Genomic DNA, 27,675 nt, shown 5'->3' on the forward strand with positions numbered 1-27,675 from the left:
GTTTTTTGCCTATCATAGTCCCTTCTCTCTAGAAGCTTGATTTTCCCCTCCCTTCCCCTTGCCCCCCCGGTTTTCCCGTTCAAAACTGATTTATTGTGGTACTGCTTTGGTGTCAGTTTTTCTGGATAACATGGCAGCAGTGGCACTCGGTCATTTCACTGTCTCTTCCCACCTGGTAGGAAGAAGCTTGCCGCGCGCCTACAAGAAGCTGAGGAAGCAATCGAGGCAGCCAATGCCAAGTGCTCTTCCCTGGAAAAGACAAAGCACAGGCTGCAGAACGAGCTGGAAGACATGATGATTGACCTGGAGAAGGCCAACTCGGCAGCTGCCTCCCTGGACAAGAAGCAGCGTGGGTTTGACAAGATCATCAATGACTGGAAGCAGAAGTACGAAGAGTCACAGGTTGAGCTGGAGGCTTCCCAGAAGGAGGCCCGTGGCCTCAGCACCGAGCTCTTCAAGCTGAAGAATGCCTATGAGGAGACGCTGGACCATCTGGAGACGCTGAAAAGGGAAAACAAGAACCTCCAAGGTAAGCTTCATTCAGGCCCCGCATCCAGTGTGAGAGCCACACCAGTGGACAGCTGGAGGGATGCAAGTGCCTCGTAACAGCTGTGGGGAAAGGTGTTTATCTCATCCTTGAGACTAGCTTTCCGATGTGTTTGGAGACACTGACTGATGCTGGTAATGAAGGTTTTGAACATAGAAATTGGTATGGCCAGAGCAGAGCAGGCTTCCCTTTGCCCACCTATCAATGAAGCTCACTAGCAGAGATGCCAGTCTCAGGGGAGGAACAAGAAAGATGACAGAGGTGCAGCGGATGAAGCCTAGACAGCTCCCAAAGCAGAGCGCAGTGTTGCTAGCCTGCAGATCACAGATAAAAACTGAACCACTATAACCACTTTAAAAAGTGTTTACAAGAAAGTCTGTGCCTTCAAGTTGGTCAGGTAAAAAAAGTTGCTGTAATTGAAAGTAAGGCAGCGCTTGTGTACAGACAAGCCCTTGAGGTAGTATTTTGAGGCACAGGTCCTGTATTCACACTCTGTGAATTGCAGTGTGTTCAGGATGCTCTGATCACTAAATCCCCACCCATCCTTTTTTGTTTCAGAGGAGATTTCTGATCTGACCAATCAGATTAGTGAAGGAAATAAGAGCCTCCATGAAATAGAAAAAATCAAGAAACAGGTTGAACAAGAGAAGTCAGAAGTTCAGCTGGCTCTGGAAGAAGCAGAGGTAAGGAAAGAAAGCTCAAAGGAAGAAGAAAGGGTGTCTTTATCATGATTTTCCTTCCTTTTTCACCCTCTCGGCAACACAGCCACTGTGTTGATTGTTAGCAAGTGCAACCTCTCTGCACCCAGCTCCTCCGGCCTTGCTAGCCAGTGTTTTCAAGAGTGACTGGTGACTTTTGGAGATGTCAGCTCTAAGATCATCAGTGGAGGCCCTTTCAAAGGAGATGTCTTGTAGGTTTTGGGTTTTTGTTGTTGGGGTTTTTTTTCCCTTTCAGGAAGCTCAGAAATCTTCTGCCCACCTCCTGAAAATCCAGTCCTTGCTCACTTCCACATAGAATATTTCAATCTTTCAAGAAACAGGAACTGCTGAGAATTATGGTCATCTTACACTATTTTATCAGATATTTCTAGTGTCTAGTTTCCAACAGCAAATTCACCATTGCCTGGTTTTGAGAATAAGAAAACAAACCTCCTGATGACTTTAAACTTTATAACGTCTCAGATATTGTGTTGGATACTGCAGCCTGCTTAAAAAAAATGGTAGCAGTCTCAGAAACCAAATGAAAACAGGCCATTTAGAAAATCTTTGACTCCCAATAGCAGTTTGGTAAAGACATTTAGCATCACTGCACTAATTTCTACAGTGACAAGTATGCACGTACCCAAGAGGGATGCCTCATCCCAGTTTCCAGAAACAAACCAACAATACGGAACAAGCCAACTGGAAATCCTGATTATTCACTTAAAGGGCTTGGTTGTCAGGTTTTTTGAAAGTATGGTGCATTGCAAAGCTAAGAAGGGATGTAGGTGTTGCTGGCTAGAAGCAATACAGCACATAGCAAGGGAATTTTAGTGAAGGCTGCATTTCTTTTGAATTGTACTCTAAATAATATCTGCTAAAACAAACATCACCCAGTGACAGGGATCCGTTAATACCTTAAATGCTGTGCAACTTCTTTTGTCTGTTACAGGATGCTTTATACATTGCAGGGATTTCACAGCCAAACAAACAGGTGTCATGATCAGAGCAGAGGAAAGAGCATGCCTTTCTTCCACAGCTCTGAGATGTGCAGAGTGATTATATGCTCTGTCAATAAACTTCTCTTGCTAGAAAGAATACATCAGTTCTTGAGGGATCTAAGGGGCACACTTTACTTTCCTGGAGTGTGTGGAATGGCTTCCTAAAGCTCAGTGATATTAGGGACTAAGACAAGTAAAGTGGTGATGTATCTTATTTTAATTGTGAAAGAAAGGATTTAATGCAGATTTTCTCCCTTCCTTGTGAGTTTGGGTCTCTGGCAGTCACCACTGGTGACACGGTACTCCTGCGTGCTGTTCCCATTAATACGTTGTGGCTCCTTGGCATGAAGTGTGCGTTCAACTGACCTGTAGCTGCTGCATGATGGCTGGAGATTTGCAAGGATTTTGTACAGCTTTGTCTTCAGAATGTCCTTTCTGTTTCCATCATCTCTTGTGGGAAACATAGCTAATGCAATTCTACCCTTCAGAGAGCACTTCCAAAATACGTGATGTTCAGTTCTGTGCTTTCCTTCCCTCTTTGATGCGAGCAGCAAGGAGACAGAATGCCACTGAGCCTGGTTTATGCCAGACCTGGAAGACAGAGGCCCTGTTATTTCAGTATGGGCTGTTGTCAGCTTAGTTCTTGACTTCCATATGGGAGAGAAATGTAAGAATAAAGACATAGGAACAAATCTCCCTTGTTTCATAGACTTGTCTTCATGTTAATTGGAAAGAGCGGACAGAGTATTTTCCCATTTTGTCATATAGAGCTGATGTCTGTTATTTCTTTCCCTGAAGTCATATTGCCTAATAAGGTTGTATAATTGGGAGGCTTTCAACACTTCATGATTTGGAGAGATCTTTGTGAGCTGGGAGATGTGTGGACCCCTTCACCCTCCCAACAACAATCTTGCTTTAGCTTTTGCCTATACCTTACAAGCCTGTGAATTTCCAGAGGGTGTCTGTACAGGGGTGCAGAGCAGGGAATGTCTGTTGATATCAAAACCACACAGGCAGGGCCTAAGGTATTTTTTTTGTGAGCCGTGGCCTCTTTGACAATTTCTCCTCTGAGGAACTTGCTGCTCAGTTTTCCAGCTGCCAAGTTGCATTAGAAGGCAAATAAATGCATTGTTTTGCTATATAAGCTGCTCACGTCCTTGCCTAGAGAGAGAGGTAGGGAGGAAACAGTGCTATTGGGAACGGGAAGAAAAGTGTGAAGGGATCATCTTTGTGCAGTAGTTTGTGATTTTTTTAAAAAATAGCAACTCCTGGCCTTGGTGCTTTCTATTTCAGGGAGCTTTGGAGCATGAAGAAAGTAAGACCCTTCGTTTTCAGCTTGAACTTTCTCAGCTTAAAGCAGAGTTTGAAAGGAAACTGACAGAAAAGGAGGAAGAAATGGAAAATATAAGGTACTGTGCAGGAAGCAGCATGTTTTTTTAATGGGAAAGTCTCAAAAGACCAGAAATATTCTCAAGACCCAAGCGAGTCAAATGGACCACAGGCAGTTATGCTAGCACAAGCAGATACTGTCCATATCAGAAACCAAAACAGCTCTGATTATTTGCCAAAGGGTAGTCCTACCACATTACCACTTCTTAGTTCAAATATTCCTGTCAGTTCAGTCTCTGCCAGCATACACATAAGCCCATCATACGTATCACATAGCAGCCATAACACAATTGACTGGCACAAGCCAAGTTGCAGCAGACCAAAGGCTGCTAAGTCTGTATGTTTACAGTATGGAGACAAGTAGGTCTAGAGAGCTGCCTTTTCCTAATCCTCTAGGATGGCTGCCTCCCAAGGGGAACCACAGGCGAAATCAGCAGTACTACCTCAGTGGTGCTCAAACCTATGTTATCTGAAGGCAATCTTTACCTCTGCATTTAGATAATTTATGCAGTTATAGCTACACTGGTTCTGGGAGGATGTGAGGAGCTTGCCATTATGTGTACACCATTTGGGTAAGCAGTGAGAATTGCAGAGGTACAGAAAGTATGAATATAAAAGGAGAGGAGCTCGCAGGTGAAAGGGATAAACAGAAAAAATGGAAAGCAATTAGATGACAGAAGGATGATATCTTTTGTCTCTCCTCTCCCCCTTGGCACTAACTCTAGTCTGAAGAGTTACACTCTTAAAATGATGCTACACTGGGGCAGATTTTCAGCAATCCTTCAGAAAACTCTGGCCTTGAATTAGTCAGTGTTGCAATGCTATTAATCCAAGAACCATGTCATTGTTTGTTAGTAGGCTAAAGGGTAGGGAAGGGGAAGTCCAAGGCCCATCTTGGCCAGCGTAGGTACACGGATTGATATGTTAATTGTTTCAAAAACAAATAATGTTTCAGCCCTTTCAGATACTATCTTCTGATGTCCTGCAGATGTCTGGATTACAGAGATCTCAGGACAAGCTGTCCTAATCAATGCTTTATGCCTCAGCTTCATTATGAGTGTTTTGCTGTGAAGTTGTTCAGCAGACACGCTGTGTTGTTCCCTGGGAGTCTAGGGCACAGTTCAGTATCTTGGTGAAGCAATAAGGCCCTCAAGGTTTTCCTTGTTGACTCAGTGATTTCCCAGAACTCCTACGCTTTCAGCAAAACCTGGTGAGCAGCAAGATAAATATTTCCCTGTGTGAGTCATATTCTGTGCTTTGAGTTACCTTCTGGTTGTAAGAGAGCAAAAGTTTCACTGTAGGACTTGACTGTTACAGAGTCAAGAAATTTAAGCACCTATCTGCATCTGGTTTGCGATCTTTAAATTGACATTAAGCTGCCTTTCACAGGGGGACCAGGCTGTTAATTAGAGAGGGCTTAATCTCTTCTAACTTCAGATGTCCATAACACAGATTTCTATTACTGAATTATTCCCTTATAATTGAGCATAAGAAATGTTTCAACATCTACTTTAAGACACAATAAATTGTAGCTTACACATGCCATTTACTATAAAGAGCACCTAGAGTAATTAGCTTAGAATGTAGCTGCCTGCCTTCAGTTTGATTAATCCCCTCCAGTAATGCCTTCATAAAAAGGCTGAGATGTAAAACATCCCAGTGAATGATTCAGTAAATATCTTGGTAAGGGACTGCTAAGCTTGAAGGGCTTCTTGTTAGGTTCAAACCTGCACTCGCTTGAGTTTACAAGAGATCTGAGAGAACTCCTTGCTCCAATATTGCCAAAGAAAATGTGGGAGAAGGATGCTATAGGTGCTTACAGATCAGGAGTTAGCTGAGGGTGTGAAGCACACCAGCCAGTTAGACGGCAGTGAGGCACTAGAAACCTGTGCTATTTATGTCATTCAGAAATATACTTCTATTTCTGGAAATGAGGCACTTCCAGAAAGTGAAGTGCCATTGCATGTAGTTCTACGTTCCTGTGCAGAGAGGAAAATTATTCCATTCACCCTTCATGTCCTTTCCAGGAGAAATCAGCAACGTGCCATAGATTCATTGCAGTCCACCCTTGATTCTGAAGCCCGGAGCAGAAATGAGGCCATCCGGCTCAAGAAGAAGATGGAAGGGGACCTAAACGAGATGGAAATCCAACTCAGCCATGCTAACAGGCATGCTGCAGAAGCAACAAAGTCAGCACGTGTCTTGCAGACACAAATAAAGGTAATCTGAGAGCTGCCAGTCCCAAGCACCCAATGGTAGGTGCGGGCTAGGTTTCATTAGCACAGAGCAAAACAGCAATGGTGATGGTAATTAAGAGAGAAGCTACTCTCAAGGATGTGCAGGGAAAGACCTTAGGGATCACTTCTGGTGTCAGAGAATACTGAAATACGGATTTCTTCCAAGACTTGCGTACAAGCTGGATGAGATCCAGTCATAAAACTCTTGCTGGTTACAGCTTCCTGCAGGGGCAGAAAGCTACAGCATGAGGAACTGAAAATCTATGATTTTCTTGTGAGCTTGCAAGTCCTTTAACAGTGGAGAGCAAGTCAGTTGGCTGGAGTACAGGGAGTGCGTGTATATTCAGCTTTGTTGTTTGCATCAATATTTGTAATAGCTTAAAAAAAGAAAAAAAGCGCTTTGTTAAGACACCTCTTAAGTCATTGCCTCTCCCATGCCTAAGCAGCTAGATCTGCCTCAGGCAGAACTGTGAGCTCTCACAGATTTGAACACATAGGTTTTTTTCCCTGTTGCACCACATACCACAAAAGCTACTCAGCTTACAGTGTGGAGGAAGCTTTTTTCCTTCAAGAAGCACTGAAATTCTTGAGGTGGGCCCCATGCAACCTCTGCAATCTGGGGTCCTCTTATATGAGCACAGCAGCTTGAAATGGAGTTGCACTGGTAAAAAAAACAAACATCTGTTTTGTTATAGGAGCTTCAGGTGCAGCTGGATGACTCGGGACACGTGAATGAAGATCTGAAGGAGCAGCTGGCGGTCTCTGACAGGAGGAACAATCTTCTCCAGTCGGAGCTGGATGAGCTGAGGGCTTTGCTGGACCAGACTGAACGGGCGAGGAAGCTGGCAGAGCATGAACTGCTGGAAGCCACTGAACGTGTGAACCTGCTTCACACTCAGGTTGGCTTTTTCTGTGCTCTTTCCCTCACTGGGTTAAACTGAGCCTTGCCTGTTAAGCACTGACACTGTTAGTCCATGGCCGTCATAAGTCAGACACACCTTGCCCTCCTTCAAGGGAGAAAATGAGGAGAGGAAGTAAATCACTCTGTAGACATGCCACCTCACTCCCTTCAAGTTAGCTGGAATTGATGATTCAGCCAACTGCTTTAAACAGTTCCTAGAAAAAGTGATGATGGAAGCTAACAAGAGTAAATTTGATTTCTTTCCTCCTCCTGTGCTGTAAAACCAGTTTCCTGCCTTAGTTAAGCCATGGCTGGGATGGTGAGGCATTTCTTTGGAGAAGCGACGCAGGTGATGTTTTTGTGCAGGGCGCTGATGTTACTCAGCAACGAAAACTGCAGAGGCTGGGTTCTAACAATAGGTGTATTGTGCAGGGCAGGAAACTACCCCGCAGCAAAGTGCTCTCTACCACGTCTCAGGTCTTCATTAAGACAGGCCTTTGGACTTTGTCACAATGGACACTGCTTTTTTTACAGAGTCATGGAGGGGCATGTCCTGACATGCCAGCATTTTTGCTGCAAAACCAAAGCTTCTCTTCACCAAATAATGGTCAGAATTAAATGAAAATGTGCTATAGGCTGGTGGTGATTTGCAATGTTTCCTCCAGCCCATTGATGACATGGGGCTTCTGTTTTAATCACCTCATTGACTAACTGATCATGGATCGTTAGTTTTCCAAGTTGCACTGCCTTATTCATTCTTCTATTTCAGCCTCTGGCTTATTATTTTATCTGAATGAAAAGCTGAATATTTACAGCTTTAAGAGTATTTTTAGTATTTCCTCAGTCTGAAGCTAAACTATGTAGTAAAGGCCAGTCCTTACCACATACCTGGGTCTCTCTTTCCAAATATTGCTGCAATCCAGAAGATGCAAAAATCAGTAAGCCTTGGTGTGCTATCGTATTTAGGGAAGTTATGTCTCTAATCATCACTTTTCCTCCTTTTCCACTGTTCCTTTGGGGGAAACTTAATAAAAGAACACAAGCCTGATCAATCAAAAGAAGAAGCTGGAGGGTGACATTTCCCAGATGCAGAATGAAGTGGAGGAATCAATTCAGGAGTGCCGGAACGCAGAGGAAAAAGCCAAGAAAGCAATCACAGACGTAAGTAGACTGGTTCCTTGCTCACTTCCTTTCAGTACCGCAATGTCTTAAGACAACAAAGAAAGTATTTCCCAAGTCGCCCTTTCTGTGCTTGTTACAAAGCTCATACATCCAAAGCATTCCACACTTATCTGGAGGTAACTGATGAAACTACAAAATAAAACAGGCTAGAGGTAAAAAGAGAGGAAGGACTTCTTCCTGATGTTTGGGGTTTGGTTTTGGTGGTTTTGTTGGGGGTTTTTTGCCCCAAGAATGCAGTTTCCACTGATCTTCAAAGTTTCAGGTGATGTCACCTTTGAATCAGGTAAATCATATACCTGGATAGGCTAAACCAGTTCAGACTGAACTAGCACTAACCAGTCTCCTGGTGTACATAGAATCTGATGTGAGAAACAAAATTACTGAATCCCAAATGAGGTACCCTAGAACTAGGTGTGTATTGGAAAAACATGAGGCCTAAGTTCCCAGGAGGAGAGCTGGAGTGCATTCTTCCTCTGGGGAAGACATAATTTGGGCAGGTATAGTTTCATTTGCCACAAACCTGGAGAAATCCATGTCCTCAGAGTTCAGCTGATGTATCTCATCATACCAACAAATAAAACGAAAGCTAGAACTGGAGGTTTCTGTGAGTTACGTGTCTGGAGTGCCTGGACAAAGCTATTCCTGTACCATGGTCTTTACTGCTTCTCAGCTGACAGCACTATTACTGCCTGCCAGAAGGAAGATGCTGATTGCCCTTGATTCAGCTCCAGCCTGGATTGCAATGACTGCTGTCTTCCAATGACTGCTCAGTGATGGGTACAAAATCTGTAAATGGCTCTTGGTGGCAGGCACAAACATCAAAGCAGGAATGAACTAATTGGCACCTTTGTCACCTGTCTTACAGAACAGTCAGGGACTATGTAAGATGTTGAGACTGAGCTTTCTATCCCAGCACAGACTGCAGAAACGGCTCTGCTGTTACAGCCGCTCAGGCAGCTCTCGTCTATGGCTGTGCAGGGAAATCTGTCTGCCAGTTGTTTTGAGCTACTACCTTTCAAGAGGTCCAAACACCAAGATTAGATTTTGAATAAGTTCTATGTAAAATGTCTGTAGTGAATGGCACAGGATTACTTGTAGGCTTTATAAATGAGGACATGATATGCACAGATACTTTAAAAAAAAAAAAAAAAAAAAAAGAGGGAAGGGGGAATCTTAAATCACAGCATCAGAATAGGGAGGAAAAAAAGGCCTCCAAGGCTATTCTGTCCTTGCATTTTCTGTGCTCAGGCAAGATATGCACACAGAAGATATTCTCTGGACCTTTGAGTACAGTGAATGATCCAAATAGGGGATAATCCAAGATCGATCTTCCATCATTTCTTCTGAGACATAACCCAAAAGCATAAGAGAGCTGCTGTAAAATGTGATTGTTTTTCAGGCAGCAATGATGGCTGAGGAGCTTAAAAAGGAGCAGGATACTAGCGCTCACTTAGAGAGAATGAAGAAGAACATGGAGCAAACCATTAAAGACCTCCAGAAGCGACTGGATGAAGCAGAACAAATAGCCCTGAAAGGTGGCAAGAAGCAGATCCAGAAACTGGAATCCAGGGTAAGTTTGTGATCCAACTTCGGACCACTGTCTCCTGCTTACAGAACTGCGACCAGGTAGGTGCCCTAGGGCTGCCTGACAAGTTCATAGAGGCCAATAAGGGATACTATGAACGCTGTCCTCTGTTTCACAAAATGCAGGTGAGCAGTTCTTGGAGTCATGCTTCCCCTTCATCATCCAGCTACAATGAGCTGTTGTAGCACAGCAGATGACCAAGCCTTTCATTAAAAAAAAATTTTTAAAAACCCCAACATCTAAAACCAGCAAAAGCCTCTCCAATGCTTGCTTCAGTTAAACTTTTTTGGCCTTTGCATATGTCTGCACCTTTGACTGCTGGTGCAGCTTAAATACATTTATGAAAAAGCAGAATGGAAAAGTGACATTTTGATCTGTTTCTGAAATCTGACTCTATGGAGATGCTGAGAAAATTAGCACTTCTTGAACTATGAATCAAATTATCTGCTGCTTTATATATATGTAGCATAATGGCAAGAGTTTTTCTTTTTTCTTTTTTTTTTTTTTTTTTTCAGGTTCGTGAGCTGGAGAATGAACTTGAGACTGAACTCCGTCGCAATTCAGATGCCCAAAAAGGAGCCCGCAAGTTTGAGAGGCGCATAAAAGAGCTGACTTACCAGGTATGCTGAGGACTGTGGTAACCACTAGGTCCCTGGAAAGAAATGTGTTCTCCCAGTGTCATAAGTTGCCTCAGTGTTTCAGTGAAGGATGAAGGACGAAGGACAGCATTACCCAGAGCTTTCTGATTGTAGGAAGCTTTAGGGATAGGAGGAACATCTCCCTAGGGCTACCATCATCTTGTCTGACTCGTTGTGACTAATGTTAGAAAGCCTCTGTTGCTGGGATTTGGACAGTTTTAACACAGTATTAATACGGAGCAGGCTTAGATGACTATTCACACTGCAAGAGAAGAAAGAGCCCAGCTGTCTCTCAGCTGTGCTGATGTTGCGAAAAAGAGCCAGAAGGATTCAGTTGACTCTCATGCATCACTCAGCGTAGGGTTGCCCAGTCCCAGGGCTCTGTCACCTATTGCTGAGCAGCAAGGTCTAGTTGTGAGCCTCCCACAGGTTTGCTAACAGCTGCTGTTGCTGCTTGCCTTTGGCAAAAGATCTTCAGCACAGAGTACTGATCCTTTTGCTTTCAACAGCATTCTTAAGAAGATAATCCCATCTATCTGCTTTAGGAGATTATTTAGCCTCCTACCTGTTGTTTTACTCTGACTTTTGTATGCAGAGGCTGAAGGTTGTTTTCTTAGAATACAGTGCTCCAGCACAGGCAGAATTAGTTGGTCCTTCTGCTTATGGACTGTGACAGCTTAAACCTGGCTCCTTTTACCAGAAATGCCTCCAAACAAGACTTTTAAATATGGAAATTACATCTATGTTAGGCCCACCCATAGGTCTGTTTCACTAAATAATGACACACAAGCGTGCTCCTCATCCCTGACCAAGGAACTCTGTGTATGTTTATGTGTATACTTCTGAAAGTGTGTGCCCATATATACGTATGTGTATATTGTATGTGTATATAAAAGGACTGTGGTGGGTTGACCCTGGCTGAATGCCAGGTGCCCGCCAAAGCCGCTCTATCACTCCCCCGCCTCAACTGGACAGGGGAGAGAAAATATAACGAAAGGCTCGTGGGTTGAGATAAGGACAGGGAGATCACTCAGCAGTTACTGTCACGGGCAAAACAGACCCAACTTGGGGGGAAAAAAAAAAATTTAATTTATTACCAGTCAAATCAGAGTAGGATAATGAGAAATAAATCCAAATCTTAAAAACACCTTCCCCCTACCCCTCCCTTCTTCCTGGGCTTAACTTTACTCCCGATTCCTCTACCTCCTCCCCCACCAGCAGCGCAGGGGGATGGGGAATGGGGGTTACAGTCAGTTCATCACACATTGTCTCTGCCGATCCTTCCTCCTCACACTCTTCCCCTGCTCCAGCGTGGGGTCCCTCCCACGGGAGACAGTTCTCCACAAACTTCTCCAACATGGGTCCTTCCCACAGGCTGCAGTTCTTCACAAACTGCTCCAGCATGGGTCCCATCCACGGGGTGCAGTCCTTCAGGAACAGACTGCTCCAGCGTGGGTCCCCCACGGGGTCACAAGTCCTGCCAGCAAACCTGCTCCAGCGTGGGCTCCTCTCTCCACGGGTCCACGGGTCCACAGGTCCTGCCAGGAGCCTGCTCCAGCGCGGGCTTCCCACAGGGTCACAGCCTCCTTCGGGCACCCACCTGCTCTGGTGTGGGGTCCTCCATGGGCTGCAGGTGGATATCTGCTCCACTGTGGACCTCCATGGGCTGCAGGGGGACAGCCTGCCTCACCATGGTCTTCACCACGGGCTGCAGGGGAATCTCTGCTCCGGCACCTGGAGCACCTCCTCCCCCTCCTTCTTCCCTGACCTTGGTGTCTGCGGAGTTGTTTCTTTCACATATTCTCACTCCTTTCTTTGGCTGCAGTTTTTTGCGCAGCAGGTTTTTTTCCTTTCTTAAATACGTTATCCCAGAGGCGCTACCACCATTGGGCTTGGCCTTGGCCAGCAGTGGGTCCATCTTGGTGCTAGCTGGCATTGGCTATATCAGACCCAGAGGAAGCTTCTGGCATCTTCTCACAGAAGCCACCCCTGTAGCCCCCCCGCTACCAACACCTTGCCACACAAACCCAATTACCTATATGTATATATATTTACATATATATAAAAATGGTGAGGGTACTCTCTTTTAGTCCTCAGCCTCCAGGCTTACATACATCTTCAATCAACCTATAGAAATTTTTCTCATCTATGCACAGGGTGATCACAATATGGCTTGTTTGTATTTTGAACTCTATGTTTCTAAAATTATATATATGGCAGCTGTACCTATTTCATTGTGGGAGATGCTTTAGGCCTTTTTACACTGTCAACCCAATTAATGGTGTTTTGATGCAGTCAGAAGAAGATAAGAAGAATCTGGCCAGGATGCAGGATCTGATTGACAAGCTACAATTAAAAGTGAAGAGCTACAAGCACCAAGCAGAGGAAGCTGTAAGTAACTATTTGGGCCTTTTTACCTTTGGGAAATTTATTGTCCTAAACCCACAATCTTTAATCCATAGAGGCTTTTAATACAAATACACATTTTGTGTGTGTATTAATATTTGTATTTATATTCATATAAACCCTGTATGTATAAATGTATTTACAATATATGTAAAATAAAATATGTAGCATATGTGTTGATTATATTTTAGAAAAGGTATTCAATTTTATCTTAAGATTGCAGTATAATTTGCAAGGGAAGGGGGGAAGGGAAGGGAAGGAACAGGAAAGGCTTTTTTCCTCCGAGTCCCTCAGAAGGCATGTTGAGAGCCCCCCAGTTCACTTAACACGGAGAGTGCCACTGGAAACATCAGCTCTTTAAAACAACAATCTCAGTTCTCCAGGAGGCGAGTGGTTCCCATACAGCTGTTACCTTGTCACGCTGAGCACTTTCCATCCCGCTTGAAATGGAAAGATTTGTTTCATGTGGACAGGAGGAAATCAGCTGCACTGTTTTGTCTCACCAGGAAGCTCAAGCCAATCTGTACCTTTCGAAGTACAGAAAACAGCAACATGATCTGGATGATGCTGAAGAAAGGGCTGAAATAGCTGAATCTCAAGTTAATAAGCTGAGGAGCAAGTCAAGAGATATTGGCATGAAAAAGGTATGGTTATACCGCATGGGGTAAATGTGTCTGTTTAATACACAGTAGCAGATGCTATGTATGCAGGAAGATCTGCTACATCTCTTAAAGTAGCATGGACCAGAATAAATTCTTGTTTACTACATTTTTTAGTTTCAGTCTACCCTTTATTTTAACATTAAGGTAAGCCTTTAGGACAGCAATCTGATGCTTAGGCAAAATGAATTCTCTGCCCTCTTGGTGTTGTCATTTAACCTCTGTGCTCAGCAACCAGAAGTTTCCAGAACTGGTGATTTTGGTTTCTTCGGGTTTTTTTCCAAGGGATATTAAAAAGCTCCATCTTTTTCTCCCTCTGATGATGTAGACTTCTATGTCTGTAATACAGCCTGGGGATTACTGCACTAGCAGATTGCCAGATATTTTAACATTGCTTTTTCAATGAACTTGTATTGATTTGAAGAGCTGGATGAAAAGAAAATATTAGTGATTAGTCACTTACGTGCTGGGAAATCATTAGTAACTAGAAATATATTTGTGGTATTTTGCACTCGAGCAGAATGGTAGTCGAATAATATTGATGAAACTAAAAGGTGCCTAAGAACTTGGTTTGGAACTGAAAGCAAACCTTTGCTTATCTATGCTTGCCTTGTGGTGACCAGAGCAAGTAAGAGTGGGGTTGTTACTTGTAGGAATGATAGAAAGAGGAGCTGGGTCATTGCTTTATCTATTTCATTTGCAAGTGAAACAAACTGCCATGCTTAACGTCATATGTTTTATGGGGGTGACAGCTCCTGAGTCAAGACAAAAGAAAAAAAAACCCCTTTCTGTTTAATTTTGCTATTTTTATCACACTTGATCCCAACACCTTCCTTCTCTCTTCTGTATCCACCATTCTGTGGAAGGAATCACTCCAATTTCTGCTTTTATATTGGACTAATAAAGTCACCTTTGACTGATATAAATGACTGTAGCTCCACTGTCTAGGGCAGAGCTACATTAAAACTGCATGAAGATCTGGTCTTTCACACATTTACGTATGATGGAAGCAGTACTGTAACTGAAGCTCAAAAGAAGTTTTGCAGCTTTTAAGAGTAAAAAGAATTTCCACATATTTTTCTTTAAATTATTCCAGCCCTACAAAAAAAAAAAAAAAGAAAACTCATATAAGTTCACAAAGCCATGCATCACACAGACACTGAAATAGGCAAACCATGAGAGTAATTTATTTTTTTAAATACTGTTGAGAGTGCTGTTTATTCCTTGTATCTTACTAGGACCCTCTTTCTGCCTCCAATATGCAAAAGTCATAGAAAAGTGGATGCCTGTTTTTATTAGTCAGATGCTAGTTTGCCAACACCAATTCCAGCTCTGGCTTATAGCAGAGTATTGCGCTGTCAAAAGATGAGCTCAACAGGACACGCAGAGGTGTCATCTCCACAAAAAGGGACTTGCGGCAGTAACGGCAGTAGCCACCAGGCAACATGTTCAGGCAGCAAGCACTGTCCCAAAAGTCATGACACATCTCCTTTGGGGAGAGACAGGCACTGGCAAGACTACTTTAATTGTGTAGCATGAGAAATACTTTGTCTACTGCTACTAGTACCCGTGTTCCTGGAAACTATAGGAAGCGTGTGTGATTCAGAACAAACACCACCATCTATTGAAACAGGGTTGCATAGAAGTCATCTGCTATCAAAGGGATATATACTCTAGCATGAGGACAAGAAATCTGTATTGTTAGCTGAATTAAGATGGCAAAGGTTGGCTAGATGATTGGTCTATTTCAGACACAAACTGGTAATACCAGGGAGCAGAAGCATTAGTGAAGAGAAGCTTTTGTCATTTACTTGTGAACTTACTCTAAAAGCCCCTCAACACTTCCATTTTTCACAGTTGTATACTATCTCAATTTCATTTCAGGTTCATGAAGAGGAATAAGTACAGTCCAAGCTGACAGATATGAGAAGATGCTTGATATAATCAGGCACAACTGAAAGCAGATGTAGAAAAAAATAAGCACTTACAGAAATAAACATCAAGTGAAAATCCAAAGAGACTGTATAGTGTATTCCATTCACTTCTTTGTGTTTCCTTTTTGCCGAGCCTCAGGGATCGATAAAAGATTACATCTTGCCAACAGCCCACTTCATTATGTTGGAACAAATCCCAATTGGCAGATCTCTGACAAAATCAAAACCAAGGGCAAATCCAGTCATGCTTCACAGCCACATGTGTTTCGTGTGCAGATTGTTAAAGCAGCACAGATTAAACCTGTGCAGGGGGACAGCCCTTAAAGCTGGGATAACCCAGCTTCCATCTGTCCTGCCAGTCAGAGTCTGTATGAGTTTTGTAGGAGAGCAGAAAGTAAACTTTTTCATATGAACAGTTGTATTGGGTTTGCGTGGCAAGGTTTTGGTAGCAGGGGGGCTACAGGGGTGGCTTCTGTGAGAAGCTGCTAGAAGCTTCCCCTATGTCCGATAAAGTTAATGCCAGTGGGTTCCAGGACGGACCCGCCACTGGCCAAGGCCGAGCCCATCAGCGACAGTGGTAGCGCCTCTGGGATAGCATATTTAAGAAAGGGAAAAGAAGTTACAGGGGAGTAGCAGTTGCAGCGAAAGGAGTGAGAAAATGTGAGCGAAATAGCTCTGCAGACACCGAGGTCAGGGAAGAAGGAGGGGGAGGAGGTGCTCCAGGCGCCGGAGCAGAGAGATTCCCTTGCAGCCCGTAGTGAAGACCATGGTGAGGCAGGCTGTCCCCCTGCAGCCCATGGAGGTCCACGGTGGAGCAGATATCCACCTGCAGCCCATGGAGGACTCCACTTCAGAGCAGGTGGATGCACCTGAAGGAGGCTGTGACCCTGTGGGAAGCCCGCGCTGGAGCAGGCTCCTGGCAGGACCTGTGGACCCACGGAGAGAGGAGCCCATGCTGGAGCAGGTTTGCTGGCAGGACTTGTGACCCCGTGGGGGACCCACGCTGGAGCAGTCTGTTCCTGAAGGACTGCACCCTGTGGATGGGACCCACGCTGGAGCAGTTCGTGAAGAACTGCAGCCTGTGGGAAGGACTCATGTTGGAGAAGTTTGTGGAGGACTGTCTGCCGTGGGAGGGACCCCACGCTGGAGCAGGGGAAGAGTGTGAGGAGTCCTCCCCCTGAGGAGGAAGGAGCGGCAGAAACAATGTGTGATGAACTGACCCAAACCCCCATTCCCCTGCGCCGCTCAGGGGGGGAGGAGGTAGAGAATCAGGGGAGTAAATTTAAGCCTGGGAAGAAAGGAGGGGTGGGGGGAAGGTGTTTTAAGATTTGGTTTTATTTCTCATTATCCTACTCTGATTTGACTAGTAACAGAATAAATTAATTTTTCCTGAAGTTGAGTCTGTTTTGCCCGTGACGGTAATTGGTGAGTGATCTCCCTGTCCTTATCTCGACCCACGAGCCTTTCATTTTATTTTCTCTCCCCTGTCCAGTTGAGGAGGGGGAGTGACAGAGCAGCTTTGGTGGGCACCTGGCATCCAGCCAGGGTCAACCCACTACAACAGTCAGTTTAAAAGCTTCCACTACTACCAGCCAAAGGGCTTTTGTTTGACAGCTGCAGGAGAGACATAGGAGATGCTGTGGAGGGACATGTACCAGCAGGACTGCCTGTGGCTCAGAAATAGGGTGTTCTCTTAGATCTTCCCCACTTTTAAACAGGGAAGTTGTCTTTGCTTGAAAATAAAATACTAAATTTTGTGCAAAACAGTAAGCCTTCTCTTTCCTTCATACTGGGGGGAAAAAAAAAAAATCGTTCAAAACCGAACCTTCTTCTGTGGAAACTTTTTCATTGTCCCTTTAGGATATCCAAGTTCCAATTTTTCATGCCAACTCCTCACATACAAGTGTCAATTGCCTTTTTTTTTTTTCCCCCCATCAGTTCAGTTGTTTGTTACTGTTGCTCAGATAATCACATTTCCATGTGGCTCTTCATGTAACTCAATAGGGAAGGTGAAGGAACTCTTTGTTCTTTTCAGCAGCCATCTCAGTAGCATCTGTGTGTGCAGAGAGGGATTTTCTTCTGGTATGTCAAGGTGCTTATATGATTCCTCTTCTTCCGCGTTTCTAGTCAAAACAAAAATGTTTGTAAGAACTACTGATGTGTAAAATCAATCCTCTAGTGGGAACAGAACAAGACATGCTCATTATAAAGATAAGTCAGCATTTTCCATTTTAACATTAGCTAATTATTATTAATAAACATCCACATAACAGTGCACAAACATTCCTGTTTCTTCCATCTGGTCCTTCATCTATGTAACTGGAGCTGAGTTAACCTGTAAACTGTTCCGCTTCCTCTGATTATGATGTTAAAGGTCTCAACAGGTCCCAAGATACATGAATCTTGCTTAAATTCTTTAAATTAAACAGCTGCATCTCAAAAGTATGTTATCATCTCTAAAGCATGTTAGCATTAAAATTGACTAATAAGAAGCATGCAAGTGAATCTCTAAGTGAGAGAAAAACGAAAAAAGACTGAGACTCAGTCATCTTAGAGTTGTCTTTCTGGTGTGTTCTTGTCAAACCTCATGGTAACCATCGTAAAATATCTCCTGAAGCTTACCAAATTCAGGCTGTGACAAAACCTTAAGGCCCAGGGAGTTTGAAGGTGTATCTCTCCATGGATAGGGCTGTACTGTCAGACACAGAAAGATGTACCCTAAGGACTAAGAGCTGAAGTTCATTTTTTAAGGATACTCACCACAAATGCAGAGGAAGGAGACAGAATATTCTAAGACAGAGCCAGCCTATTACAAACACACGAGAATAAAATGCATCCACTTGAAGATGCTGTACTCCAGTGAACAGGAGCGATGTGTAGAGAGATGAGATCAGGGACCATATGGTTATAACAGTCTCCTAAACAAAGCAATTAGTGTAACTTTTCACACTGAAGTTTTGGTGAGCTTTGACGTTGGATATAATTGAAATAGTAATTTGAGCCCTAATGAAGCCTAGGTATGTGCATTGTTTGAGGGACTCCATGTTTTGGTTTGGGGTTTTTTTTGTCTTAAACACAAGTGAGAGAAAATTAACCAGTTTGATTGTTTTTAAAGCAAGTTATCAGAAAGTATTTGTGAAGGGTAACCAACTTTTTCATCTTTTCATGAGCACAGGAGAGCATCTCGTCAAGGGAAGGGCATGTTAACATTGTTACAACCAAAATACTATTGCATAGATGTACCAAAGAGGGCCTCCAGGACACAGAAAATAGCAAGAACGAGAACAATGTATTTATGCTGAGACTTATCATCTACATTTCAGTCTTTTTTGTATACTTAACCCATAAAAATAAAATTTATGTTTTGGTCAAACATTCAAGGTCTGGATTTAAGCTTAATACTAACTTTAAAAATAAATCCCCTAATGATTGTACATACCTTGAACCAGACCCAGGAACAGACTCCTGCTACCAGCACCACCACAGCGATCACTCCTAGCACAATTTTCCCAGTGTTACCTGAATTTTCTTTAAAAATACAGATTCCAAAAAGTTTAACAGAAGTGCTTTATATCACAAATTAATGTTGACTATTGTTCAATAAGTATATCAAAGCTATGATTTTTCTCTCATTTATAATCTAAAAGCTATGATTTAGGGAGAGTGTCTCAGTTTCTTTTTAATGTTAATAATACAACAATGTTCAAGTTACTTGACCCATACTATAAGACTTTAAAGTGATACTTTAATGACTTAAGTGTGAATAGCTGAAAGCAGATTATTTTACTTAATTGTGCTGATACTAAATTCCATGTGTGCTCATGTAATATGATTTGATGACTTCTTAATACAAGTCCCATTTAAAAACAATCAACTGCCCAGTATGGTAAGCACTGCCTCCAGGTACAGTGCTCGGTGCCATTAATGGTACTGCTGATTTCCAGTAGACATACTCAGTAAGCGTTATCCAGCCTGGACCATAGATTTCATGATTGCTGTTGCGAAATCTTTGCATCTTTCATCTAAAACATTTCCCAACTTCATCATGCAACCATGCAATCCAGGTGGGCACAAGAAGCAGCAGATCCTGAGGTGGGTGGTAACAACGGGTTCCACAGGAGATAAGAGCCTGTCTAGCAGAAACCTCTGCATGGCACCAAGCGTCTCACTACTCCAGCCAATTTCAACGTGAGAACACTCAGACCCGGAGGACTCATTCCTCTAAGTACTGTTCTTCTACTTCAGGCTTCCTTTCCACTGCTGCGTCTCGTCCAAAGAATTTGAAAAATTCTACACTCCTCTGGAAACTCCCTATGGATGTCTGGCAAACAGTTCAGAAATGAGAACTGCCAAAACAGAGCATTTAATCTAGTCATTGCCTTTAGCTTGGCTCCGTCCAGACATGCAGACCTGTGTTTATATCTTGTCAGTTCCTCTGGTAGAGCAGCTTTAAGCTGTGACCTTTTTTTACACAGGAGAAGGCCTCTGAAATGATTGTGAATTCATCTCACTTTTCTCCTTAAAAGTCTCCTTTTCAGTGGCACTTGGAAATCTTTCTGATGGTTGAGCAGCTGCTGTGCTATGACCACTATCCAATATACTGATCTAGCTCGTTCCCTTATACCCTACTGTCTCTATCTGCTTATCTGCTTTCAGCCTGTGCTGCCACAAAAATGCTAATCTCTCTGGTAAGTGTCTTCTCTGTTCTGTATAATGTATTTCTAGTCCATGAGTAGGAAAATTCTGTGAGTGGCACAGTAATTTAGCCACTAAAGAGGGAATTGGTATCACCTATGGCTATTGTAAGATCCATCTGCAGAGAGTAGCTAGAGAAAGGCATTTGTAGAGGATGACCCACATCGTATTTGGACTGAACAGCTGCGTGTGTCTGTCTCCAGTAAATGTATAGGGAGACTGATGGACTTGTGCACATACGTTAGGAGCATCAGTTAAGTGTGTAACTCCTTGGAGGTGCTAAATGCTCTCCACTTCAGAGGCACAATATTAGGTTTACAGAATAAAGATGATCATGCTGGAATTAGAGCTTCAAGGAAGTGTGTTTGTCTGACTTAACTGTTTTCTTTAAGCTAACTCCCCTCCTTCAGGTTGCATGTAGCCACTCCCATTTAAAACACAACCTACATCAAGATTTCAGACTGAAACTAAGCTATCATGGGGGAGGGGGGAGAAAGAAAGACAAAAATATGCAGTTGTTACCACTTACTCTAGCCCCTTTTCTGCTATGTTGCCTCTGATTTTCATGCCCTACTGGCTTGTTTCAAGTTCTCTTAAAAAAAAAAAACAAATGAGGTGCCCTATATTAGTTCTCAGTCTTTTAAGTGACTGTATTTAATTGCATAAAATGCCTATGTGCTACTGTTTGAACAGGTTTTTTCCTCCTCTCTTTGGCCTGAGATTTAAGGAGGCTGCATCCCAAACAGCATATTATTTTTGAACAAATCTGTAAATTTTTTGCACTATAATTTTAGAAAGCTAGTGTAAATTTTTTTTAACCTTCAGTAAGAGTTTTCAATAGACAGAAAAGTTAATCAGTAAGTCTCCTTGAAACTGGAGACAATGAAATAACTGTAACTAAGACTTCACAGCTGGAAATTTACTACAGTTCATAAAAACGCAGGCATGCATATAAACATATATATCCCCAGGTCTAAAAAAGGCCTGCTGTGTAGAATTAAAGCTTTGAAAATAACAACTGTGTGTTCTCCTCAACAAGGTTTCTTCTGCAGGCAAATTTATACCACATCTTTGGGCTTCCCGTCATCTCCCTGCTACCTTTAAAGACCTTATTTGCTGTTAGCGGAGCATTTAGGACATGATTCTGAGAGTTTCCCTGTGCCCGCAGCTCTGAGGGCAGTCAGTGGCAACTGAGGGCAGCCACTGATTTTGAGACCTTTGCCACAACAAGCTGCTGATTGAAAAAAAGAAAGTTCAAGTCTTTAAATAAACACATCTTAGGTAACATTTTTTTCCTGGGACAACAATAATAAAATATCTCTTCTACCTATCTGTCCTAATTACACAAGATGATTTTTCTCAATATTTTACAGATTTCTGATTGACCCTTTGGCTCTGCAATCCCCTCTCTGGTCCTCATCCTTTGAAATGGAAAGAGCGGCAACTTACCAACTTGCAAAGTTCTCACAGTAAGTTTTGTGTAGTGAGGTGTTGAAATATTACACAGATATTCTCCACTGTCATTTGCAGTAAGATCACGCAACATCAGTGAAAAGTCATTTTGGTTAATCTGGACTCGAGGCTGGTAAGAGTGAGATGTACCATTGAAGGAGGCCAGGACTGAAATCACTGCATTTCTGTTTAATGTCCAGACAACACTGAAACCTTCAATGTTTGCAGTGTTATTGCTGTATTCACAAGGAATTGCAGTGCTACTTCCTTCCACGTTAGACAGTTGGTCTGAAACAAAATAATTGAAGAATTCTCTGCAATTTTTTTTTTAAATACTGTGAAGGTTATTTAGACATTTTCTGAATTTTTTTTGAAGTCTGATAGTACTGTGGACAAATATGAAAACATATTTCACTATTTTGATATCATATTCAAACATCACAGTATGCTTCTACAAGCATCTGAAGATTTTAAAAGCAAACCTATCTTTAAAAAAATAAAAATATCTAATTGGTATTAGCTATACTTATGAAAATTATTTTGTTTTCATTTACCTATTTCTCCTCTAATTGGGAGGCTCATTAATAAAAGTGATTCAGCCTAGTCTAAGTTACTGTGTAAAGTAGCATGAAATTCCACATGTTGGGAACAGAGAGAAAATGCAACTAATCAGATACCTGCACATTTAAAGCAAAAGGGTAAAACTGTTAGAACATAATTTAATTAAAAGAGAAAAATATTATATTTACTTAGAAATAGCTTTCAGCTATGGTGGACTTAAGTACTTTACCTGTCTGTGTGGAACACTTACAATTAATGAATAGCTTTAAAAAAAAGGAACGGGAAGGAAAGAGCAGGTAAGTGGAACTAATAGCTAATGTATAAAATACTAATAAAAGACAAATTAATATCATGGCACAACTATCAATTTGACAGCAGGGATTTGCTGCAAAGGAAGGCTGTGGTGGCTGTCTGTCTGCTGGAGAGGAAACTAATATGTTATTTTGACATGGTATAACCACGCCTTGGTTTCTGGGGGGGGACTGAGTGAACAGAGGTGTGGGGCTGAAAACCATGAGGACAAAACAAAACAAAACAAAACTGTACCCCACACTGCTATGATATAAGGAAAGGGAAAGCAGTATATTTTCAAAATGTTCCAGTGAGAAGATAGACGGATGTAGGGAAATTGAAACAAAAGTGTAATGAAATGTACCTTTTTCTCTTGTGGATCGGAAGGATAGATTAACAAAATAGACAGTTATGGTGCACGTGTTACCTACTATGATGCCATACTTGAAACCCTCCATACTGTAACCTATTGTATGTAAATTAAAAACTGCACTCTAGTTCTGAAGCATATGCAGTGGATTAGGAACTGTGAGTGTCTGGGTACACTTTAGGGGAAAATCAGGGCGATGGAAGCAGCCATGCACATCTCACAAGGGAATTGCTCTTGCATTGCTCTTGATCCAATTAAAAAATATTTCCTAAGAAACAGGAGAGGTTGAAAAGTACCAGTTATTTACCTGAACCGAATTGCCAGTGAAATTCAGGAGGAGGACAAAATGGAGAGTTGAAATTTCATAGTCCTGTTTTTCCTTAACTAACAAAATGAGCTGCTGTTTGCTCAAATGCAAACAGTGCTTGCTGCTTTCCACTCCCATGCACCCCCAGCACTCAACCCGGGCACTTAAGAATGCACTTGAAGAGAAGTACAATGAAAGGATCAAACGGTACAGATGAAAGTCTGGCAAAAGATGGGAAACGGACTAAGGAGCATATGCATCTCAAGCAGCAGGCAAACCTTCACCTCCCTCATATAACCCACAGGTTCACTAAGGTTTCCATGTATTTTTTCCAAGTTCATTCTTTTCTAGATAGAGTTTAAAGTCTGATTATTAGGCACCTCTTGAAATGTGAAACTGATATGGAAGAAATGTGTGGAGTAAAGCTAACTTACAGAAGTATGAGCTACCATCTCTCATCCCTACTTCTTGGACATAGGCTGCCTTGTAATTGTAACAGATGAGTTTCAAAGAGGAAGGTGCATCCTGTTGCACCATCCCATATCTGTGCTGCCCCGCTGCAGAAATACTGTATTTAATTTGGCTCTGAAACCAGCTGTGACATTCAGTAACAATGCAGGAAGAGACTTCCATTCATTCCTACCTTGCATCTTCCATTCAGCAGCCCACTCTTCATGAGGGAGATGAATAAGACAGTAATAAGGATCAGCTGTATTTATAATGTTCTGGTCACTTCTAAGAGAATAGAGAACTCCATCCCTGGTTTCCTCCCGATCTGTTTCTTGGATGGATGTATTGCCTTGTACCCAAGATATATGTGGTGCTGGGTAAGTGAGAAAGGCATAGCACTTCAGCATCCTTTCTGTGTCTGTCTTTTGGTATTCCAGTGCATAATAAGAGGAAACTGTAGATTAAAAAAAATTTTAAAATCAATCCTAATACTTTCAAAATACTTTTTAACTTGAAGTGATTGGTCTTTTGAAATAACATTGGGGAGAATAAACATAACAGAACAAAATTTAATCTGTGTTTGATTTCAGAAGAAAGCACAGCACTACTTACTGTCAATGCCAGGGTCTGTACTGTTCTGAGAAGCCACTCAAGTATACTACCTAATTACCCCTTAGAAATCACGGTGCAGTAGGTTACGAGAACAAGTGCTGCACTGTAATTTTTCAACTCATGTTACAACGTTTCACCAGAGAAAATGAATTGCTTGATAACACCATCAGGCCCAAAAGGGGCTCTATTGGGTTGGAGGATTTTGATTCCATAGCAGAAATAACATGAGAAAATCTGTTGGTGTAATCTCATTTCCACTGGTGCGATCCAAGCACTTCTGATGTCTTACTGACCTCTTACGCGGAGCGTGACTTCCACTTCTGTTTTAGTTTGCTGTGTTCCCACATAGCAATTATAAGGGCCTTCATCAGTCACGGTCAGGTTACTAAGTTTCAAGGAGGCATTTCCACTCGGAATGTTCTCCTGGAAAAGGTGTGTTCTGTGTCTGTAATCCGGGTCTTGTCTTGCCAGCTGATCCCTCTGGTAGTAGTAGCTGTGCACATTTTTATTCCCTTTCTTCCAGTAAATTACTTCATCATCCCCAGGTGGGAAAGGACAAGGGAGGATGCAATCCTTGGAAAACAGCCCTGTTACTGTTTCCTGATCTGTAAAACCTAAAGCCCGTAAGTACAAATGAATAAGTTAAATCTAGTCTACAAGCATATTTCTGCCCCTCCTTATCCCTGACAAAAGAAGGCTCTGACAGGCAGCACATTCCTACTGAGAGTGCCAATGGCTCTTTCAGGGCTTTTCTGTAGCGTGACAGCAAGGGTCTTCATTCCGTTTAATCAATATTATAATGCAGAGCTCTGGTCTTTGAACTTATAACCAGTTTAAGTAGATATGCTGAGTAAGCACCTACATATTCAAATCAGCACACCGCCACCTTAGCACCTGAACTTCAAATGCGTTTCCAAAAGCACCACCTTCAACCTCAAAACCTTTTGAGCTGCAGCTTGCTACTCACTCAAACGTCCATAGTGCCATGTTGCAATGACCTGGCTTACCAATAACCTCACATACAGTGCCAAGCAGTTGTAACATCACAGGAAAAAAGGACGTGATGGTGCAACTGACAGGGTGGACAGAACTTCTTGAAACACCTTCACCACCACAGACAGTGTCAGGGAGCTCTGTCCCAGCCCCCAGACATAATTAAGGTGTGGATTCCTCAAAATTAATTCACACAAGTGGTAGCATCTGATTACCGTTAACATTTAATTTAGGCCTTGCTGGCACAAAAGAACAATTTTAAATGAATCTTTTTAAAAACTGACTGGATTAACTTAGCATCGTCATATGGACCTTCTTGGCCAAGGTCAGACAACCTGTTAGGCTGGTAGCAAGTGTCAGGCTGCAGCTGTCTTCTCGGAAATTTTGATGCCCTCTCCAGCTCTGGTAGGGCAATCTGGATGACTTTTCCTCAGTCTTCCCAGTGCAAAGTCAGCCAATGTACTTCAAACCATTCTCAGTACGAACTGACAACTACTGCCTGCTGAGCAGTCACACGACAAACTCCACCAGCCGAGCCGTGGGGCAGAAACGTTGGCAGGTAACTCTTTGGGTGCTCAACACGCTCGATGGTCATGGCCATCCATGCAGCCATCTTCCAAACAGTCATCTTTTGCTTCGGGAGTGTTTTACATTACCCCAAATTGATTCTTTACCATTAATAAACAGTGTTTGAGTTAATTAATTCCCCCCTATTAAAAATGAGTAATAATTGTCTTTATTATTTTTCATAAACAATAGAGCTAAAACCTACCCCAAAGTGTAGCACCTATGTGAAATAAATAGATGAGATGAGATGGTATTTTCTGTCCCTTCATGTCTTCTTTGGTTCATAGTAGACTCATGTCAGACTGACAACATAAAAGGAGGGGAGAAAATCTGTTTAAATGCAGGTAAAAGACGTGCCCTAATTATATAATTTCCTTTGTACAGGTTATTAAGGACTATAGGCCTTTGTATCATGGTTTTTGTTTGCAACCGTCTTGGCCCAGGTTCTTGGCCTTAAGGTCATTATGTAGTACTATACATTTCATAACGGTTGAGGCCCTCTCATTACCATGTAATCCCTTGCAGATTGATACTTGTTGTTTATTTTTAATAAACAGAAAGTATTTACCCTCACTGTTCTTACAGGGCTAGGGAACATTAATCTTCATCATTTGTGAACAGGACACCGAGGAAAAAGGGTCAAGTACAATTTCCAAAAGGATGTAAGACATCCCTTGTCAAGCCAGATTTTTCTACTTCCTAAAATATATTTCTAATCACTGCAACATTTTACTTTCTGGGGTGGGAAATTTGCCTGCATTTGCAAACATTGCAGATATAAAGAACTTTTCACACTTTACTCTTCACCAGATCAAAAGGGCATCAGCTGAACTTCCAAAAATGGGTGTATGGAAGTCTAGGGTAGGAATACAAAGGAGGAGGAGATTCTCCCATCATATCTTCTGGTTTGTCAGTTAAGTAGCAATGAACTGGAAGCTCTCATGCACAACAGAAAAAGAATAATCTTATTGTAACTGATAGACCGCACTCCTCCTCCACCCAGGCATGCTATTCTAAAATACAGTGTATTGCAGTGGCAAAATTACCTCATGAATCAAATAGCTTGAAAAGAGTTTAAAGAGCTTCCCCTAGTTCTTTTCTTCTCCCCAAAGGACAGCTATAGGTACCATTCCTAACTTACACAGGGCACAGGTTTAGCCAGGCTTGCTAGCCAGTTAATACTAATGAATGATTTTGACTGGTGTGTGTGACCGTATTTGTGGTGGATGTGAATCTTACATCCCAAGGAGTTTTGCATGTTATTTCTTTTGTAAAGCTAGTGTGATTATTTTATGTATCGTCACTTTTCTATTAAGGGAAAAAAAACAACAGAGAGGCGCCAAAATATTAAACCTGAGACAGAGATGATGCAAGAGTAAAACAAACACTTATGATATATAATTTTGTTCCATGTTAGCAGCAATTGCCAGTATCTACTTTCTTTTCTCCTTGCATTGGCAAGTTGTGTACATCATGTTTTATTGGATTTTTTGCTCATTTGTCCATCACTTCCAACTTGATTGATACAATATATTGTGCTTGATGTTTGAATGCCAGAAACTGCAATCAATGCTAAATTTCCCTTAGTGAGTAATCTGCCACGTTTAATAGACAGTCACGTTTAATCGGCAGTGATGCTCTGAGAGTAGCATGGTTCCAACAGTACCTCTGCGATGCCTTTGGGGGCTGCATCAAGGAGTGCCTGGACAGTGCAGGCTGCCTCGCATCTTCTAGCTGTACTCTATAACGCTGTACTGAAATACAGAACTATAACTAGTTAGCTGAAAATTTTCATGTTCAGCACAAATCTTAGCTTTGGATCTTCCCATCATAGTGTGTTAAGAAAAATGTTTGTTGGTCTGTAGAAAAACCTGAGGAGTGTAGGCTCTGGCCAGTCATCTTTTCAGGGGTCTTACAGGCATAAAAGTATACGTATGCTGATAGTTAGAGTCACACTGCAAAGTACTGAAGAAACACGCTTTTCCTGTTTGTTACAGACCTAAATGGCACAACCAAGAAATCACACCCTAAGGCTTCGTAGTGAAATATCAATACGAAATTATTTATACAGACAGCGTACAACTACAACTAAGATCAGTGTGGTCATGTCAGTTACTGATGCTCTAGTTTTCAGGAGACTTATTTCATACAGAACCACCACAGGCTCAGTTGGGCAGCAGCTCAGGCAGGGTTTCTGAGA

At 42.3% G+C, this 27,675-nt stretch overlaps 2 protein-coding genes across 2 annotated transcripts in view; one reads left to right on the top strand and one right to left on the bottom strand.

Annotated features, from left to right (window-relative positions):
- The window catches only part of MYH15 (myosin heavy chain 15), a 66,678-nt gene extending 51,419 nt beyond the window's left edge, over positions 1 to 15,259 (top strand). Inside the window, exons 33-43 of the mRNA XM_050912211.1 lie at positions 180 to 529; positions 1,106 to 1,230; positions 3,540 to 3,655; positions 5,663 to 5,855; positions 6,568 to 6,771; positions 7,809 to 7,934; positions 9,355 to 9,525; positions 10,056 to 10,160; positions 12,474 to 12,569; positions 13,091 to 13,228; positions 15,128 to 15,259. Coding sequence (XP_050768168.1) covers positions 180 to 529; positions 1,106 to 1,230; positions 3,540 to 3,655; positions 5,663 to 5,855; positions 6,568 to 6,771; positions 7,809 to 7,934; positions 9,355 to 9,525; positions 10,056 to 10,160; positions 12,474 to 12,569; positions 13,091 to 13,228; positions 15,128 to 15,145 — 1,642 coding nt within the window. The 3' untranslated portion in view covers positions 15,146 to 15,259. The remainder of the gene's footprint in view (positions 1 to 179; positions 530 to 1,105; positions 1,231 to 3,539; positions 3,656 to 5,662; positions 5,856 to 6,567; positions 6,772 to 7,808; positions 7,935 to 9,354; positions 9,526 to 10,055; positions 10,161 to 12,473; positions 12,570 to 13,090; positions 13,229 to 15,127) is intronic.
- Positions 15,260 to 17,238: 1,979 nt separating this feature from the next.
- Positions 17,239 to 25,744, bottom strand: HHLA2 (HERV-H LTR-associating 2). Its single transcript, XM_050912222.1, has 6 exons — positions 25,681 to 25,744; positions 24,209 to 24,529; positions 23,497 to 23,757; positions 21,322 to 21,612; positions 18,617 to 18,705; positions 17,239 to 17,300 (listed from the first exon to the last, which is right to left on the bottom strand). The coding sequence occupies exons 1-6, from the start codon at positions 25,742 to 25,744 to the stop codon at positions 17,274 to 17,276; spliced, it is 1,053 nt and encodes a 350-aa protein (XP_050768179.1). The 3' UTR covers positions 17,239 to 17,273.
- Positions 25,745 to 27,675: the final 1,931 nt, after the last annotated feature.

This window comes from Gymnogyps californianus, chromosome 1, assembly GCF_018139145.2.
Source record: "Gymnogyps californianus isolate 813 chromosome 1, ASM1813914v2, whole genome shotgun sequence".
NCBI classification, from domain to species: Eukaryota; Metazoa; Chordata; class Aves; order Accipitriformes; family Cathartidae; genus Gymnogyps; species Gymnogyps californianus.